This window comes from Pongo abelii, chromosome 1 (assembly GCF_028885655.2).
Source record: "Pongo abelii isolate AG06213 chromosome 1, NHGRI_mPonAbe1-v2.0_pri, whole genome shotgun sequence".
NCBI classification, from domain to species: Eukaryota; Metazoa; Chordata; class Mammalia; order Primates; family Hominidae; genus Pongo; species Pongo abelii.
The window spans coordinates 18353571-18369250 of record NC_071985.2 but is presented as its reverse complement, the minus strand read 5'-3'; the positions used below and the strand labels follow the sequence as shown (position 1 = coordinate 18369250).

The following is a 15680-nucleotide window of genomic DNA, read 5'->3' as shown; positions in this document are numbered from 1 at the left end:
AGTAGTATACATCCTATTTTCATACTAAATATTTTCAACCACATATTTTCATACTAAATATTACTCTTCTATGTTAGTTCAGGAATATCACTCAGTCCATAGTTTTCTATTAATTTCAACCATGCTTAAAGGCATTAAGTACCGACATAGAAAAACATAAGAGTTTTAAGGGAGCATTAAAATTTACAAGTAATAAAGTAATAGGAAAAAAATTGAGATTCAACTAATCCAATAACGACAGAGGGAAAAAGAAAGCCACACTCACTTCTGCTCGCTGCTCAAATACCTCTGGACGATCTGGTTCCAAGGTAATTACTCGGCTTAGTTCGAACAGAGCAAGCTCAGCATTCTTAATGTCCTTGAAAAGGCATTAGCTTAGTATGAGACATACTGTTACTCAAAACCAGGCTGAAAAAATTTTCTGAGAAAACTAATAATTTAGTAATGATATAACCAATTGTTTAAAAATAAATATGAACTTCACTTCTATGTAAGAGATGTGCCATGTCAAATCAGTCATGATATTATAATTATTTAACTCACTCAAGTCTACCTACTTACTCAACAATAACATGTTAGACCCGGCTACCTATCACAAATTCCACAGATGGCAGGATATTATCTAAACTTAATCTACTTAAACATGGAATCAACGAATCTCAATGGATGAGTACGTGGATACCAGCACATGAAATGAGGCTGACCTGTGGCAACAGGGGAACAGAAATGGGTCAAGACAGTGTCTATCAAAAACATAAGCCTATAAATCTATACCTTAAGAAGTTTAGGTAAGTTCTCTTTAACATTTGCATGTTACTTTTACATTAAAAATGCATGTGCAACTTTTTATTAAATATACATGCAAATTTAATCTCAAGATATATAATTTTAAAAGATGAGAATTAGGAAGAGGCAGCTCTGAAATTTACTACTGCAACTTCAACCTGGTCATTTATTGATGCTCTGAGTAAAATATCATTTCCTTCCTAAGCACTTCCATCATTCCCAATTCTAAATTCATTCTCAGTCCTCTATGTCTCAAGTATACAAATACACAAAGTTTCTCCAATAGGCCAGCACAAGGTTAGTATAATATTAATTGTAATATTTTATAAATTGTAATAAAATAAAAATGTTAAACATTTTTAATATTTTAATGTAAAAGTTGCAAAAGTGGTATTTCTCTCAAAGCACAATTTCACACAAATATTTTTAGTATACAATAAGACAATAGAAAAAGTTTGCATATAATGTCCTAGACTAAAAATTTGGAAAGCTGAACTTACACCATTTCGTGATTTACTATATAATTTCAGGAGTCTTCATTTTTATACCATAGTACCTTTGTTTGTGTAAAATATGATTATCATAGTCGTCCTCCAGCCTTCCTCAGAGAAATAAGGGGAATAATTTGATTACAGCTACAAAGATATTACACCTATGTGCAAAAAGTATAAAATATAACAAATAAAAATAAATTTTACACGCCTAAAAAAACCTTTTGTTCTTTCATCAAACTTTAATAATTGTGAAAGGATCTCAAACTCTGTAAGTCCTACTGCACTATTGATGCCCAGTCTCCACTTGGACCATTGAATATCTCTTAGGAATGCAAGCAGGGTCTCATGCTTTTCTTAGTCTATCCAGTTCATCAAAGTTGACTTCAGAAGATCTGGGTGGAAATCCCCAGTCCACCACTTACTAGCTGCCATTTTCTCATCTGTGAACTGGAATGATAGATACCACTCCACATCCCATCAAGGGTCAATGAACAGTAGCAGTTCTAGCAAAACCCTGGTCTGTGTCAGGTCATGTAGGCGCTATGGCAATCGTAACTATTACATACTCACATGTAGTCCCTTCTTTCCATAGGCTATCCCTCGGCCATAAATTGCACTAACCAGATCAGGCTCCTCCTAGTCAGACCAAAACAAAAACACGTCAAAAACCATAAACAAAACAAAACAAAAAATCAGTTTCTGCTTAAAGCACGTTAATGCCGCAAGTGACAGCTCTACTTCTTTATGCTACTACCACTCATAAGTCAATACGCAGTCTCCAACCTGAAAAGTCTATGTTCTTAAAGCTCATTTGTACGAAATGTGATAAAAGTTTCATGTTGAAAAAAATAATAAAGAGAGAAGGGAACCAACATTACAGAGCAACATGCTGGTTTCTTTCATAGAGTCATCTTATTTAAAATGCAATCCTCTCAACAACTCTGGCAGCATCAGCAATCATGTCTTACAGAGAAGAAGGAGGCTCAGAGGGGTAAAGAGATGTGAGCAAAGGATAAGGTAATGCCTGTAACTAGTGTGTTTCCTTTCATATATCCATGAAATAACCTGAAAAGGAAAGAACCACTCAGTGCCAACACAATGACGAACTAAAAATGAGGCTGCATTGATATCTGTTGGAGATTAATTCAACCCTTCATACTAATGGGTTGAAATAAAAAACCAGACTCTTTTTGCAGCCTGCTCCCATGCTTTCTCCCGTTATTCTGCAATCCAGATGGGGTGGAGGAAACACCTATCAGGACCAAAGACAAAACATCTGTTGACCCCAGCCATTGAGTCCTTACACACAGGTTAGTTGGTGAGTGAATGAAATGCCTCTCATCTACATTTAGCCTCTACAATTTTTACTTCTCTGAATGGTTCGCTATACAGTTAAGAAAGAAGAATAAACAGCTGCCTCTGGCTATAAGGTCCTGGGTGGAAGTCTTGCACTGCTAAGGGATTTAATAGAATGGCACTGGATTCTCCAGAAAGAAACTCTGCAAAAACTTGATAGATTAATCTATTGTTCAGTTTCAAATCTGAGCTAGGGTATCTGCCAGTATTATAGAAAATGAACACATTCACTTCAATGATGAGTAAATGGGAAAAAATAAAGGAGAAGATAACACGCATTTAAATTTTCCTAAAGGCTACTCAAAATAGAATGAGATGCATCTATATCCAGTGGTAAACTGGCGTATCACTGGCCACAACCCAGACAGCAGATTGGACTACATGGTGTATGAAAAATTGCAAAAATTCAACTAAACAATTTTAGGTTTCTAGCTTCTCTTAGAACATCAAAAGATCCAACAAACATGGGCCCACATTTTCGCATTCTCACACAGCAATAAATAAGAGACTAGAGCTAAGCACTGGCTGTCTCTTTAGATGAGAGGTACAAGTCCATCAGTTCACCACAGGGCCTACTCATCACAGCCACACTGCACCAACTCTCTTTACTCACGTTACTTCCCTGGCCCATACAAAGTGCTAGATTTATGAGTTATATGTAACTGGCATAGAGGTTGCTCATGCTATTTTCTAAGAGGGGCGGGGAACAGTACATGTTATAGACCTACAGAAAGATGGTAGTCATATTGCATAAATCATACTTATACGTGATTATGTGAGCCATTATGCGTACAGAAAGAAACACTCCAAAATGCTACCAAGAATTTCCTCTGGGGAGTGAGATTACTAGATATATTCCCATTGTACTTAATATATTGTTATATTCCTGTTAATTGTTTAAAACAGACATGCTCATTTATAGTCAGAAAAAAGTATGTTTTAAGTAATACATGTTTCACTGTAAAAATTTTAGAAAATGAAGAAAAGCACCAAGCAGAAAGTAAAGGAGCCCTATAAGCCTGCCCCCCAAAGATAAGCACTTTAAACATTTAAGTATTCTTCCTGGCTTAAAGGAAGGCAGAGTAAGTGGTTTGGATGGAGAAAGGATACAGGTGTCAGGGGGAAAAAGGGAGCAGGAAAAAAGGGAACCTAATGAGGAATTAAAAGTAAGACTGGCTTTATGCTTTTCCATAGCAAAAAAGGCAGAAGACAGGACAGTCAACAGTCGAACAGAACCCTGGCCAGGCTGGGGTGGGAGGTGGTAAGCCCAGTGAGCTCATCCTCTAGAGCAGGGGTGTCCAATCTTTTGGCTTCCCTGGGCCACATTGGAAGAAGAATTATCTTAGGCCACACATAAAATACCTTAACACTAATGATAGCTAATGAGCTAAAAAAAAAAAAAAATCTCATAATGTTTTAAGAGACTTTACAAAAGCTGTGTTGAGCCACATTCAAAGCCATCCTGGGCTGCATCTGGCCCATGGGTTGGACAAGCTTGCTTTAGGATAACATACATCTCCAGGAAGAACCAAACCTATGCTCAGATTTGTTATGGTTCAAAATATATTATCCAAGCTGCTTTTCTCCTAACTGAGAAAAAAGTTTACTCCAGGTGACCAAGAGGTGAATCAGAAAAAGATGTAAATAAGCAGTTATTCTACAAATACAACTGGCATCCCCGCACGCCCGTGGCTGGGGCTGGTGCTCTGGCATCCTCCTGCTCTCCAGCTCACACACCCCTCACCAAATCCTGGCCATCTCACCTCCTGAACAGATCAGCATCCTCCCACCCACTCCATCAGCCCCTGCCCTATCCTAAGCCTTCCTCTCTCACCTAGGATACTGTGATCACCTTACCTGTTCCCATTTCTTCCTATCTATTCTCCAGATATACACCAAGAGTTATCTTTCTAACACTAAAGTCTCATCGTATCACTTCCCTAACTGAAATTATTCAGTGACTCCCCAACACCTAATACAGTGACATTCAAACTTTTTAAACTCCAAATCACTGAAATACATTTTACATTACAATCCAGTATACAGATACACATGTGCACAATATATACACACATGTATCAGAAAACAGTTTCACTAGGTTACACCTAGGACTTCCTATACACAATGGAATCTGATATTTTCTAGTCCAGCATATTTCACTTAAAAAAAAAAAGTGCTAATCTTGACTTGCCAATTAATTTCAGGACCCACTAAAGGGTAGCAACTCACAATACAAAAAAGAAAAAAGGTAACATCTAAATGGCTCTGCAGAAAATATTAATCATTTTCCTGCTTACTGTTCAGCCTCATCTCCTTCCTCTTTTTTTTTTTTCTTTTCATAAAGACAGGGTCTCACTCTGTCACCCATGCTAGAGTACAGTGGTGCAAGCCTAGCTCACTACAGCCTCAAACTCCTGGGCTCAAGTGATGCTCCCACCTCAGCCTTTCGAGTACCTGAGGCTATAGGAGTGCACGATCACACCAGGCTAATTTTAAAATTTTTTTATAGAGATGGGGGTCTCACTTTGTTGCCCAGGCTGGTCTCAAGCTCCTGGGTTCAAGCAATCCTCCTGCTTCAACCTCCCAAAGTGCTGGGGTTACAGGCGTGAGCCACCACACCCAGCTTCATTTCATACCCTAGAAATCAGAATCATTTAATAATTCCCTACATACAAGATGCTTTCCCAAATGCAGTGCATTTGCAAATGCTATCCCCTCTGTCTGAAACACTCACCCATTGCCTCGGTCCCCAAGAAATTCCTTTGATCCCTTAAGTCTCAGTTCAAACACCACCTTTGGATTCCTTCCAGACGCCCCTGGAAAATAAATATGCTCCTTCTCCTTTATTCCCACTGTTCACTGTATGGATGTCACCCATTCATTCCACAATTATTTACTCAGTGCCTACTGTTAGCTATCTCAGGTTCCATGTGCTAGGAATACCATGCAAAGCCATGCTATTCTTGCCACATACCAGGAATAGCAAGCAAAAACCAACACAGAAGACAAGGATTTGCCTATCAGATCAAAGTCAGCTCTGCTAAGCCTGTTCTTCCCAAAGGGGAAGCAAGCAGGACAACACGGCTAATAATAGTGGGGTGCAGTCAATGGAAAACAAGAGCCCGATCCAGGGTAACAGGAAGGCAAAGCTCTATGACAGATGTGCCACAGTGAATGACGTATGGTGGGCCTCCAGCTCTTGCAGCTGGAACATTTTTATAGTAATAAAAATTTTAAATTAAAAAAAAAAAAAAAACAGCCATTCAAAAATTTGCAACAGCTGAAATATCCGAACACTGACAACTTCCTAAAGGTAGCCATCATGATCCTGACTGCAGGATTGGACGTGTGCCCCACACAGAGGCCCTCGCATGGGCCTCCCCTCAAGTCATCCCATGGTCTCATCATTACTACAGCACTGAATTGATTACTGTGCTTATCTGTAAAGTATTTAGGTTTTCTCTATTCAATTTATTCTTTCTTTTTTTTTTATTTTTTATTTTTGAGATGAAGTCTCGCTGTCGCCCAGGCTGGACTGCAGTGGCGCGATCTCGGCTCACTGCAAGTTCCACCTCCAGGGTTCACGCCATTCTCCCGCCTCAGCCTCCTGAGTAGCTGGGACTACAGGCGCCAGCCACCATGCCCAGCTAATTTTGTTTTTGTATTTTTAGTAGAGACGGGGTTTCACCGTGTTAGCCAGGATAGTCTCAATCTCCTGACCTCGTGATCCGCCCACCTCGGCCTCCCAAAGTGCTGGGATTACAGGCCTGAGCCACCACGCCTGGCCCAATTTATCTTTCTTTTTAGAATTTTTTCCTAACAGTCAAGAAGGACATATAATTATTGTGGCTGTTATAGCTACAGTCTAGTATTAAGCCTTCCTAAATTTAAATAACAGATTTTATTACTTTTAAAAATTGATACAACTTTATTTATTATTTTATCTATCATTAGCTAAAAAGCCAAAAACTTTTCTTTATGGAATGCCATAGTAAATTATTGGCTTTTTCCAAAGAAAAACCAATGTTTATTCCTAAAAACAAATTAGGCTCTGAAGAGCAATTTTTCAAAATATCTTTATAATATTTATACTTCATAAAGTTTTCAGAAACTTTTTGAAAAGTTTCTTTAAAAAGTTTCTATACTCTTAAAAAGACTGAAATGAAAATGAATACTTCAATCTTCCAATTTTACTTTATGCAACTGCAAAATCATGGTATAACAGTTGCCTAAATGGTGTTGTGTCTACTTAGATGTCTCAATTCTCAAAAAAAAGAGTCTAATATATTATCCTCATTTCATTACTTATATATTGACTTTAAATTTTACAGTATTTACTGTATTTACCACTACAAGGCTGGCTTTTTTATTAAAACTGGATCTAAAAACAAACAAGTCGAAACAGTCAGTAGATAAGCAATGTAATGAGGATTAGATTTCACCTAAGTGACGAACATACTTATTTGCATAAAGGATGTTATTTAAAATTCTATGCAGAGGAATGTTTTCAATTTTGCATGCTAATGTAAAATAGGAAATAATGTTCTTTTACAGGTTCAGTTCCACTGGAATCAGATCAAAATCAGATGAGCTCAAGGTCACATAATGAATAGCAAAGGCCAAATTACCTCATAAAATTGTTGAAGTATTTATGTTATACCCATCCCTGCATGAGGACCAAAGCAGCACAGAAATCAGGAAAAAGTTCTACTTTTCAACTCAAGAACACTATTATTGTGCATTGACACATGTGGAAGTGACTTCAGGGCATTGGCATAGAGGCAACACTAACTTATAAGCCTTAAAAAATCAAGAGTTTCCAATGCAGACTGACATCTATTAAACGCTGTCATTGTGCTCAGTTAGAAACCTTGATACTTCTGTAAAGGAAAATCAAACCACAGGGAATAAACATTCCAATAAACACTTTGAAACACCGAGGATTATGGAAATATTTCCCAAGTTTGTAACCTGATGGTGAAACCAAGACAACAGGAAAGGTATAAGAGCTTTATATCAAAAAGTCATTCTGGAGTTAAAGTACTCTTTACATGTAGATTTGAAAATCCTATTAAATGAGCTTATCAAAATAGTGATTCTAATAAAATCCAAGCCCCCGAGTCCCCATTTGTTGCCTGCTTCTATAAACAGAATCATATTCCATGCTCTGCTGCTTCGTACTGGAGCTCATGAGCTGTCTAAAAAAAAAAAAAATTGCCAAGAGTTAATGAACTCAGGAAAACCAAAAAGTCTGTACATGAATAGCTACCACTTTGTAGATTTGTTAAAGGACATTTACTGGCTTAAAAACACTGCACTTTTGCATATCTAGAAGGTCCTGCAAGGAACAGGTAAAAATTTATTAGCATATACAGAGGAAAATGGTTCTCAAGTGATATTTAGCTCAGGTGCAACGTAAAGAATGAAAAGTAGTAGAGCAACATCTGTGTAGGCTTGAAGAAAAGCTTCATCACTATTCTGAAATACTGGATATGAAAAAGTATTATTGAGATAAAAATGTATTTCATACTGCAAGAAATTTTATCACTACACTTGCCAACAAAATAAACAAACAAAAAAGAAAAGAGTAATTAGATTTAGAGAATAATCATATGTGTAATACATAATTTAAAGAGAATAATTTATGCAAATTATGATTCGTGATGAAAAAAGGAGTTTCAATCAATTGGAGAAGAAGCAATAACTATTCTTTGGACATTTGCTAATACCTACTTTTACAGTGTCTTGATGACACTGGCTATCGAGAATTTGATGAAATCAACAGAAAACTCAAACAGAGACTGCGTGCATCAATTTCAAACATAAACTCTAATATAGAAAAGTTTTGTCCAGAAAAGTAGGATCAAGTTTCTCATTAGAACTTTTGAAAACAATTTTAGCATTTAACATCGAATCTTCGTTATTTTCTTTCTTTTTTTCAGAGACAGGTTCTTGCTCTCTAGCTGGAGTATAGAATCTTCGAATTTTCTATTTCTTATCAGTCATATAATATAAAGAAAATGTGACAGATTTTCACAAAGCTTTATCTGGATGCCTCCAAATTATTCTTGTTTACCCATGTGCCATGCAAATATTATTTCCACATGTGCCATGATGTGGAAGGAGCTGGGAAGCACTGAGATAAAGGGTAAGGAGAGAGAAATCACTGAGGAAAGCACCAGCAGGAAAGCCAAGGGCATTCTTGCTGCCAATAAAAATATGTTATAAATGACCACCCAGTTTATTCTTCTGCATCTGAACTTTCCACTGCCTTCATCCCTGCCCCATCAATAGTCTGAACTACAAGCAAAGCAGTCCAACCTTATAATCCACACATTCTCAAAGAGAGATTTCCCAGCTGAAAGCAACCCATTGTATCAGAGATTGATGAAAATGTGATATCACATTTCAAGACATTATCTCTTTGCACAAAGAGAAAAATGCTAATATACTTTCTGAACACAATTGCAAGAGAAATGTCTTACAACTATAAATGGACAAAACAAAGGCATATTATAGAGCCATTAAAAATAAGATTGTAGAAAAATACTGAAAAACATTTACAGCATAGAATTAAGTGAAAAAGTAATACAAAACAGTACATATATTCAGATTATAAAACAAATGCATACTTTGAAAAGGCATAAATAAAAAATTTAAACAATGTTAAAGTGGCAGAATTCGGAAATTTTTTATTATTTAAAATATTTTCTTTAAGAGTATTATATTGTCTTCAACCACAATGATAATAACATTTTCAAAAAGTTGAATAAAATAATACATCTGCAAATTCCTATTTTCTGCTGGATTCTACACTCCAGCCTGGTTGCCTTAAATTAACTGATATTTGCTCCTATAAATGTATCAAAACCTCCCTTTCAAACCAGGGTCAAGTGTTAACTGTGTAAAAGTGTTTGCTTACCTTTTATAACATTGCCAATACTTAACAGAAAGGTGATTTTTAAAACTATTTATAATCTACCCTTTGTACTTTAAGTTCCACTGAAGAATAGTGTTCCATATGACCACCCAAATATACCACTCCTTGGATCCAAAGACCTCAAAGTAATAACTAAAATATCTCATCAATTGTTTGAGAATGAAGATATTATCAGTATAATTAACCTTATTTTTAAAGAGAAAACAAAAGCAGAGCTAAAATTTCAAAATGAATCATTTAAATTAAGTCTGCCTGCTAGACTGGAAGGTATTTGTTGGCACTTGCTATGGTTAACACCAATGAATATACCAGAATGGTACTTTGACTAGCCAAAATTTACTAAGCACTTACTATGTGCCAGGCACTGGGTACTAAGTACTTTAATAGGACATTTCATTTAAACCAAAAAAGAATTTTTTTGGAGGTAGTTATTATTATCTCCATAACTCAGGAGTTTAAATAACTTGGTAGCAAGAAGCAAAGTGGATTAGAATTAAGGCATCTCTAGCTCTAAAATCCATGTCTTCTTCACCGGAAAGACACATCAACAATCAATAAATGGTTAGGCACCAACAGTGCATACAGTTAAATAATGATACAAGATTAAAGGCCAATGATGCTGGGCAGCTACCAGCCTTCTTTGCAACTCTTACACATGTAGTGCTTGCATGCTTTATCTTAACTAGACTTCAGCGCAGCCACCAATCAGTAAAGACCCAATACTTCACTGAGGAGTCTCATAATTATACTTTAAGGTGAGAAACATACCTTTGAGTAGAAATTAAGTTAATCATGAAGATCAACTCTTGTGTGAAAATAAGTTGGAATTTCAAGAATTTCCAGTGTCCGTATCTCACGGGAGATATTGTGGTAGAGAGGAAAGTGAACTGAAGCTAATGTTTTTTTAAAGCTTGCATTTGAATCCCGTCTCTGCAACTTGATGGTCGGGAGACTATGAGTAAATTGCTTGACCTGATTAGATTCCCTTTTCTCATTTAAAATGAAGTTTTCTTTAAAATCTTTCATTTAAAAGATTAAATGAAAGCATGTCACAAGGCCTGGCAGCAAGAAAGTGCTCAATCCATACCAATTTCTTTCGCTTTCTTGTATAATTTAAAAACATGTTGCATTACAGCACTTCAGCTGTGCATTAGTCCATATTTTTGTCATGACCATAAACTCAAAATTACATAAATAAGAAGAAAATTTACCTGAAGCATTGTTGAAAAATGCCGTATTGCTTCATCATACAGACCACTGCCAATCAAGACATAAGCAATAGCTATGAAACAAAATACAAAAATATTAAAGGAAAGAATAAAGTAGCTCTAACTAGAATCAATAACTGAATGCTTTGGTAAATCTCCAAAGGCAGCTCCAAGCACTGGAAGCAGTTAAAGAAAACCTAGAAGTTAATAAGGTGTCATTGAATTCTTCTACTTTCACTACTCCACACTTGCTAATCAGCCTTCCAATTCCATCTAGATTTAAATTGTTAAAGTCATCTATAAAATATCTGCCTACAAGAGATACTGATCTTTTTCTAAGGCCATCATTCATTTTCAAATCCCAAATAACCTTTGTGATGTCTCCTAGCTATTACAAAAGCTAGTAATAAGCCTAAATAATGTCCACATAACATGGCAATGTGATTTTTACTGTGAATGTTATGAGAAATACCCAAATAGCATCACAAATCTCAATTCCTGAGAGTGCTGAATTTACCGCAAATTACCTAGTAAGAACAAAAACAGGGACTCAAATGTATTAACATAATGCTTAACTGTGGATAATACAAACCACTATAACGCAATGACAGTCTTTTTCCTACTTCTTCCATTCAAAATATAGTCAAAACGCTGCTCAAAATATACACTAAAAATGAACCACTTTGTGTCACATTGTTTAGGAAAGTGGTATTTTGAAATTAGAGCCAGGACAATCTCTGAAAACACAGCAATATTCTGACTAAATTCTGCCACCCATCCAAAAACCAATGTTTGAATATGCTAGATTACATTACCATCTATAAAATTTGCCCTGACTGCTTAACCCTTAGCCCCACCAAAATCCCTGAAAAACATTTTATTCCTCACTCAACATCACTATTTTGATAACATTTATTTGCAAAAAAGCTTTTCTGTAAAGCTTTACTGCAATATCCTTTAGGACATAATAGGTGTTCAAGAAGATAGGCAACGAAAACTTTTACTGTCATTAAGAGCTTATATTTTCTGACAGTTAAAAGCAGTAAAAATAGGCCGGGCGTGGTGGCTTATGCCTGTAATCCCAGCACTTTAGGAGGCTGAGGCGGGCGGATCACAAGGTCAGGAGATCGAGACCATCCTGGCTAACACGGTGAAACCCTGTCTCTACTAAATATACAAAAAAAAAAAAATTAGCCGGATGTGGTGGCAGGCGCCTGTAGTCCCAGCTACTCGGGAGGCTGAGGCAGGAGAATGGCATGAACCCAGGAGGCAGAGCTCACAGTGAGCCGAGATGGCGCCACTGCACTCCAGCCTGGGCGACAGAGCGAGACTCCGTCTCAAAAAAAAAAAAAAAAAAAGGAGTAAAAAATTAAAGCAGAAACAGAAATGAAATGCAGGAAGAGTTTAAAATACATTCATAAATCAATAAAATAAAGTTCAAATTGAACACCATAATAATATAAGCACTTCTGGGGGCATTCTTCAAAATAAAAAGAGAGCCCTTTTGCCCTACTTTCTTTGAAAAGATAAATTAAGCCCAAATTCATGTTCAGAATGCTGACAATAGATACCATTCAGTTAGCTAACCTCCAGGTAACGAGATGATACCTTTAGTTTTGGCGGGGGTGGTGGGGGCAGTAATATTAGTAGTAAAAACAGCAGCAAGAATCACAGTGGCTACAGGCATTGCATTCTTAATATGTGCCAGGCATAGTAATATCCTTTACCAGTATTAACTCATTTGCTCCTCCACTGCAATGAGGTAGGTACAATTATTAACCCCATTTTGCAGACAAGGAAATAAAGTAGAAAGTGGTTAAACTAGCTGTCCAAGGACCATAAGCAGTGAGTGAGAGGAAGGCAGCAAGCTGCCTGGCTCCGGAGCCTAACCTCCCGGGCAGCCCGGTACGCTGAGAAAATTCAAGTCAGTTCCCAAACCACTGTGCAATGGAGGGATGGCCAAGTGGCTGAAATTCCTTAATGGTCAGATGAACACGGATAAAAACATAAACTTGTACTTTTTTGAATGCAGGAAGATGACGATTGATCAGAAAGCCAAGATCTGAGCTCGGATTCTGGCTCTGCCACTCACCAGCTGTGTGATCATGGGGACCTCAGTCACTTCTCATAACTGTCTGGGTCTTACTTAATAAGCCTGTAGAAAACTTTCTTAAAGTTTCCTTTCAAATCTAAATTTTTATTTCCTATTTATTATCCCATAATCAGTAAATATCTGTTGAATGAACAAATCAATCAATGAGCCATAAAAACAAATATGATTTTTAGAGATAAATTTTGTATTTTAGAAACATATTTAGATGGCTGTCCACATCTAAGTGACTGAATTCCACTTAAAATGAAATGCAGTTTTCAAATCCCTCCACCTACAGCTCAACATTTTGTGAACAAAATGCAGAAGTATCCATTAATAAAAGAATAATCATAATCCAAATCTTGTGCAAATACAAATAACTATTAGGATCTAAATTTTGTTGTAGGAGTCTAAAGACATAAAGGAAAAGCTGGTATAACTGGACTTCTCTCAGAAATCTCTACTCACCAGCAACCCCACATCTCTGAGCAACGTATACGTTCACAGATGTCATTTTTTCAAGAAAAAATACTGGCTACAAAAGATCGTAGGCCAGCTCAGGGCCTACACTACCCCAGGGTCTACTAGGATTATTCTTGGAGAACAAAACAGACCTGGCACATATCAGGCTCTGAACTCATTATTCAATAAATAAATACTACTCTAAGTAGAATCCAAGGACTTCAGAAAAGACCAGATCTGATGCCTTAAAGGGCAGTCCTCAAAGCCTCCACAAAGAATATCACCATAAAGTAATCAGCATTTTCAAAATAGCACCCTGGGAGGCCAAGGCAGGAGGATCCCTAGAGCCCAAGAGTTTGATACCAGCCTGGGCAACATGGTGAGTGCTGGTCTCTACAAAAAAATTTTAAAAAATTAGCCAGGCACGGTGCTGTGTACCTGTAATCCTACCTACTCAGGAGTCCGAGGCAAGAAGATCATTCGAGCCCAGTTTAAGGCTGTAGTGAGCTATGATTGTGCCACTGCACTCCAGCCTGGGCCACAGAGCAAGACCCTGCACTAACAGGAAAGAAGCCAAAATAAGGAGCACTTAGTCTTAATATCAAACGTATATGACCATGGTAAGGATAAAATAATTATGCATAAATTAGATAGAGAAGAATTCCTGCAGGTGCTTTGGCGACTGGGCCCCATGCGAGAACATGTGCTTCAATAGTTTGCCCAGTAGCACTGCTCAGCCCTGTATTCAATTTTGTCTCCACTTCTTCAAATGTAAACTCACTAGACAGTGAGGGAAACACGCCCAGTGCATATCTGACACTGACAAAACCAGTCTGTTTTAAAACATGCAATGAACACACCAAACTATGTGACTCGTGCAGATACGAATGAATTCAATTTTTCTACACCCACATTCTTAGACCCAAAAATAACTGACTAGCCTCATGAGTAAAATAACTTAAACATAGCTATTTCACTATACAGAAAAGTAGGTAGTCTGCTTTCACTTCTTCATTACTCACATCTGATGACAGCACACAAATAATCTTTTACTGAATCGGAACAGCTCATAAGAGCTCATTACCATAATTATTAATTTCCATAGAAATGGAGAGTTGGAATAGATTATTCCATCCAAATCTTTTTTTTTTTTTGACATATAATAAATGGAACGTCACAAGGGCTGAATGCTCCATGCAAGATCAAACAGCTCAAATTGGCAAAGCCAGTCTCTCTACTCCTTACCATCCTGTCTTCCTGCTATGCATCTAACCAAAAATTTGAGGCAAATATTACAGGAATATTACCAGATTCAAGTCTTACCTAACTCTTCATTTGTGCTGTCATTATCAGTGGCAAACGGGAATCTCTTCTGTTCTGCAATTGACTTGGCCTGGCTCTGGGAAAAGAAAAAAAAAAAGAAAAAAAAAACCATACATTTTAGCTATGACAAATGAAGGAAAACTTGTATTAAAATCTGTATTTTAAAAAATTAAAATTAAGGCTACATTTGATTTAAGTGGAAGCAAGAAAATGCCACTATTGTGGGAATGTTTTACACTTTATGGCTTTCAGTAGAACCTTGATGACGAGAGGGAAACTCTTATCAGCTCCTTCTAGTTTTGCTATGCAGCTGGGAGCTTCCACACCTGGAACCTGGTAAAGCTTCAAGATGTGGCAGATTTAACAATGTGTAAGGGTGTTACTGATGTTACACAGCTGGGTGTGACCAGAACATGAGCCCTTCCTCTTTGTCGAATGTTTACAGACAAGTTCACAGATGCAAAAGATTTTTCTCCTTAATAAATTGCTTAGATAGACGGGGCATGGTGGCTCACGCCTTTAATTCCAGCACTTTGGGAGACCAAGGCAGGAAGATCACTTGAGCTCCGGAATTTCGAGATCAGCCTGGGTAACACAGTGAGACTTCGTCTCTACTAAAGTTCAAAAAAATTAGCTGGACATGGTGATGTACACCAATAGCCCCAGCTACTTGGTCAGGGCTGAGGCAGGAGGACGGCTTGAGCCCAGGAGGTCGAGGCTGCAGGGAGCCCTGATTGTGCCACTGTACCCCCAGCCTGGGCAAAACAGTGAGACTCTGTCTCAAAAATAAATAAATAATTGCTTAGATGGCTTGATTGTGGCAACCGTTTCACAATATATATGTATATAAAATCACATTGTACATTGTAAATATATAATTTTTATTTGTCAATTACACCTCAGTGAAGCTGGAAAAAAAAGCAAGTAAATTGCTTAGAGGCAAGAAAAAGAGTCTGTAAATATTGCTTTATTTCATATTTGAGGAGAGTCTACCATTTGCCAAGCCTTTCTGCAAAAAG

At 37.2% G+C, this 15680-nt stretch overlaps 1 protein-coding gene across 10 annotated transcripts in view; it reads right to left on the bottom strand.

Moving 5' to 3' along the window:
• TTC13 (tetratricopeptide repeat domain 13) overlaps positions 1 to 15680 on the bottom strand; it is a 73160-nt gene that overhangs the window by 37390 nt on the left and 20090 nt on the right. For 5 of the 10 annotated variants that reach the window (XM_024255372.3, XM_054561641.1, XM_024255371.2 and 2 more), the window contains exons 3-4: positions 14662 to 14737; positions 10788 to 10858 (exon numbers count right to left, since the gene is read on the bottom strand). In XM_024255372.3, coding sequence (XP_024111140.2) covers positions 10788 to 10858; positions 14662 to 14737 — 147 coding nt within the window. Of the gene's footprint in view, positions 1 to 265; positions 359 to 1850; positions 1917 to 10787; positions 10859 to 14661; positions 14738 to 15680 lie in introns of all 10 variants that reach the window. The other 5 variants (XM_054561638.1, XM_054561633.2, XM_063724678.1 and 2 more) reach the window with 2 other exon arrangements.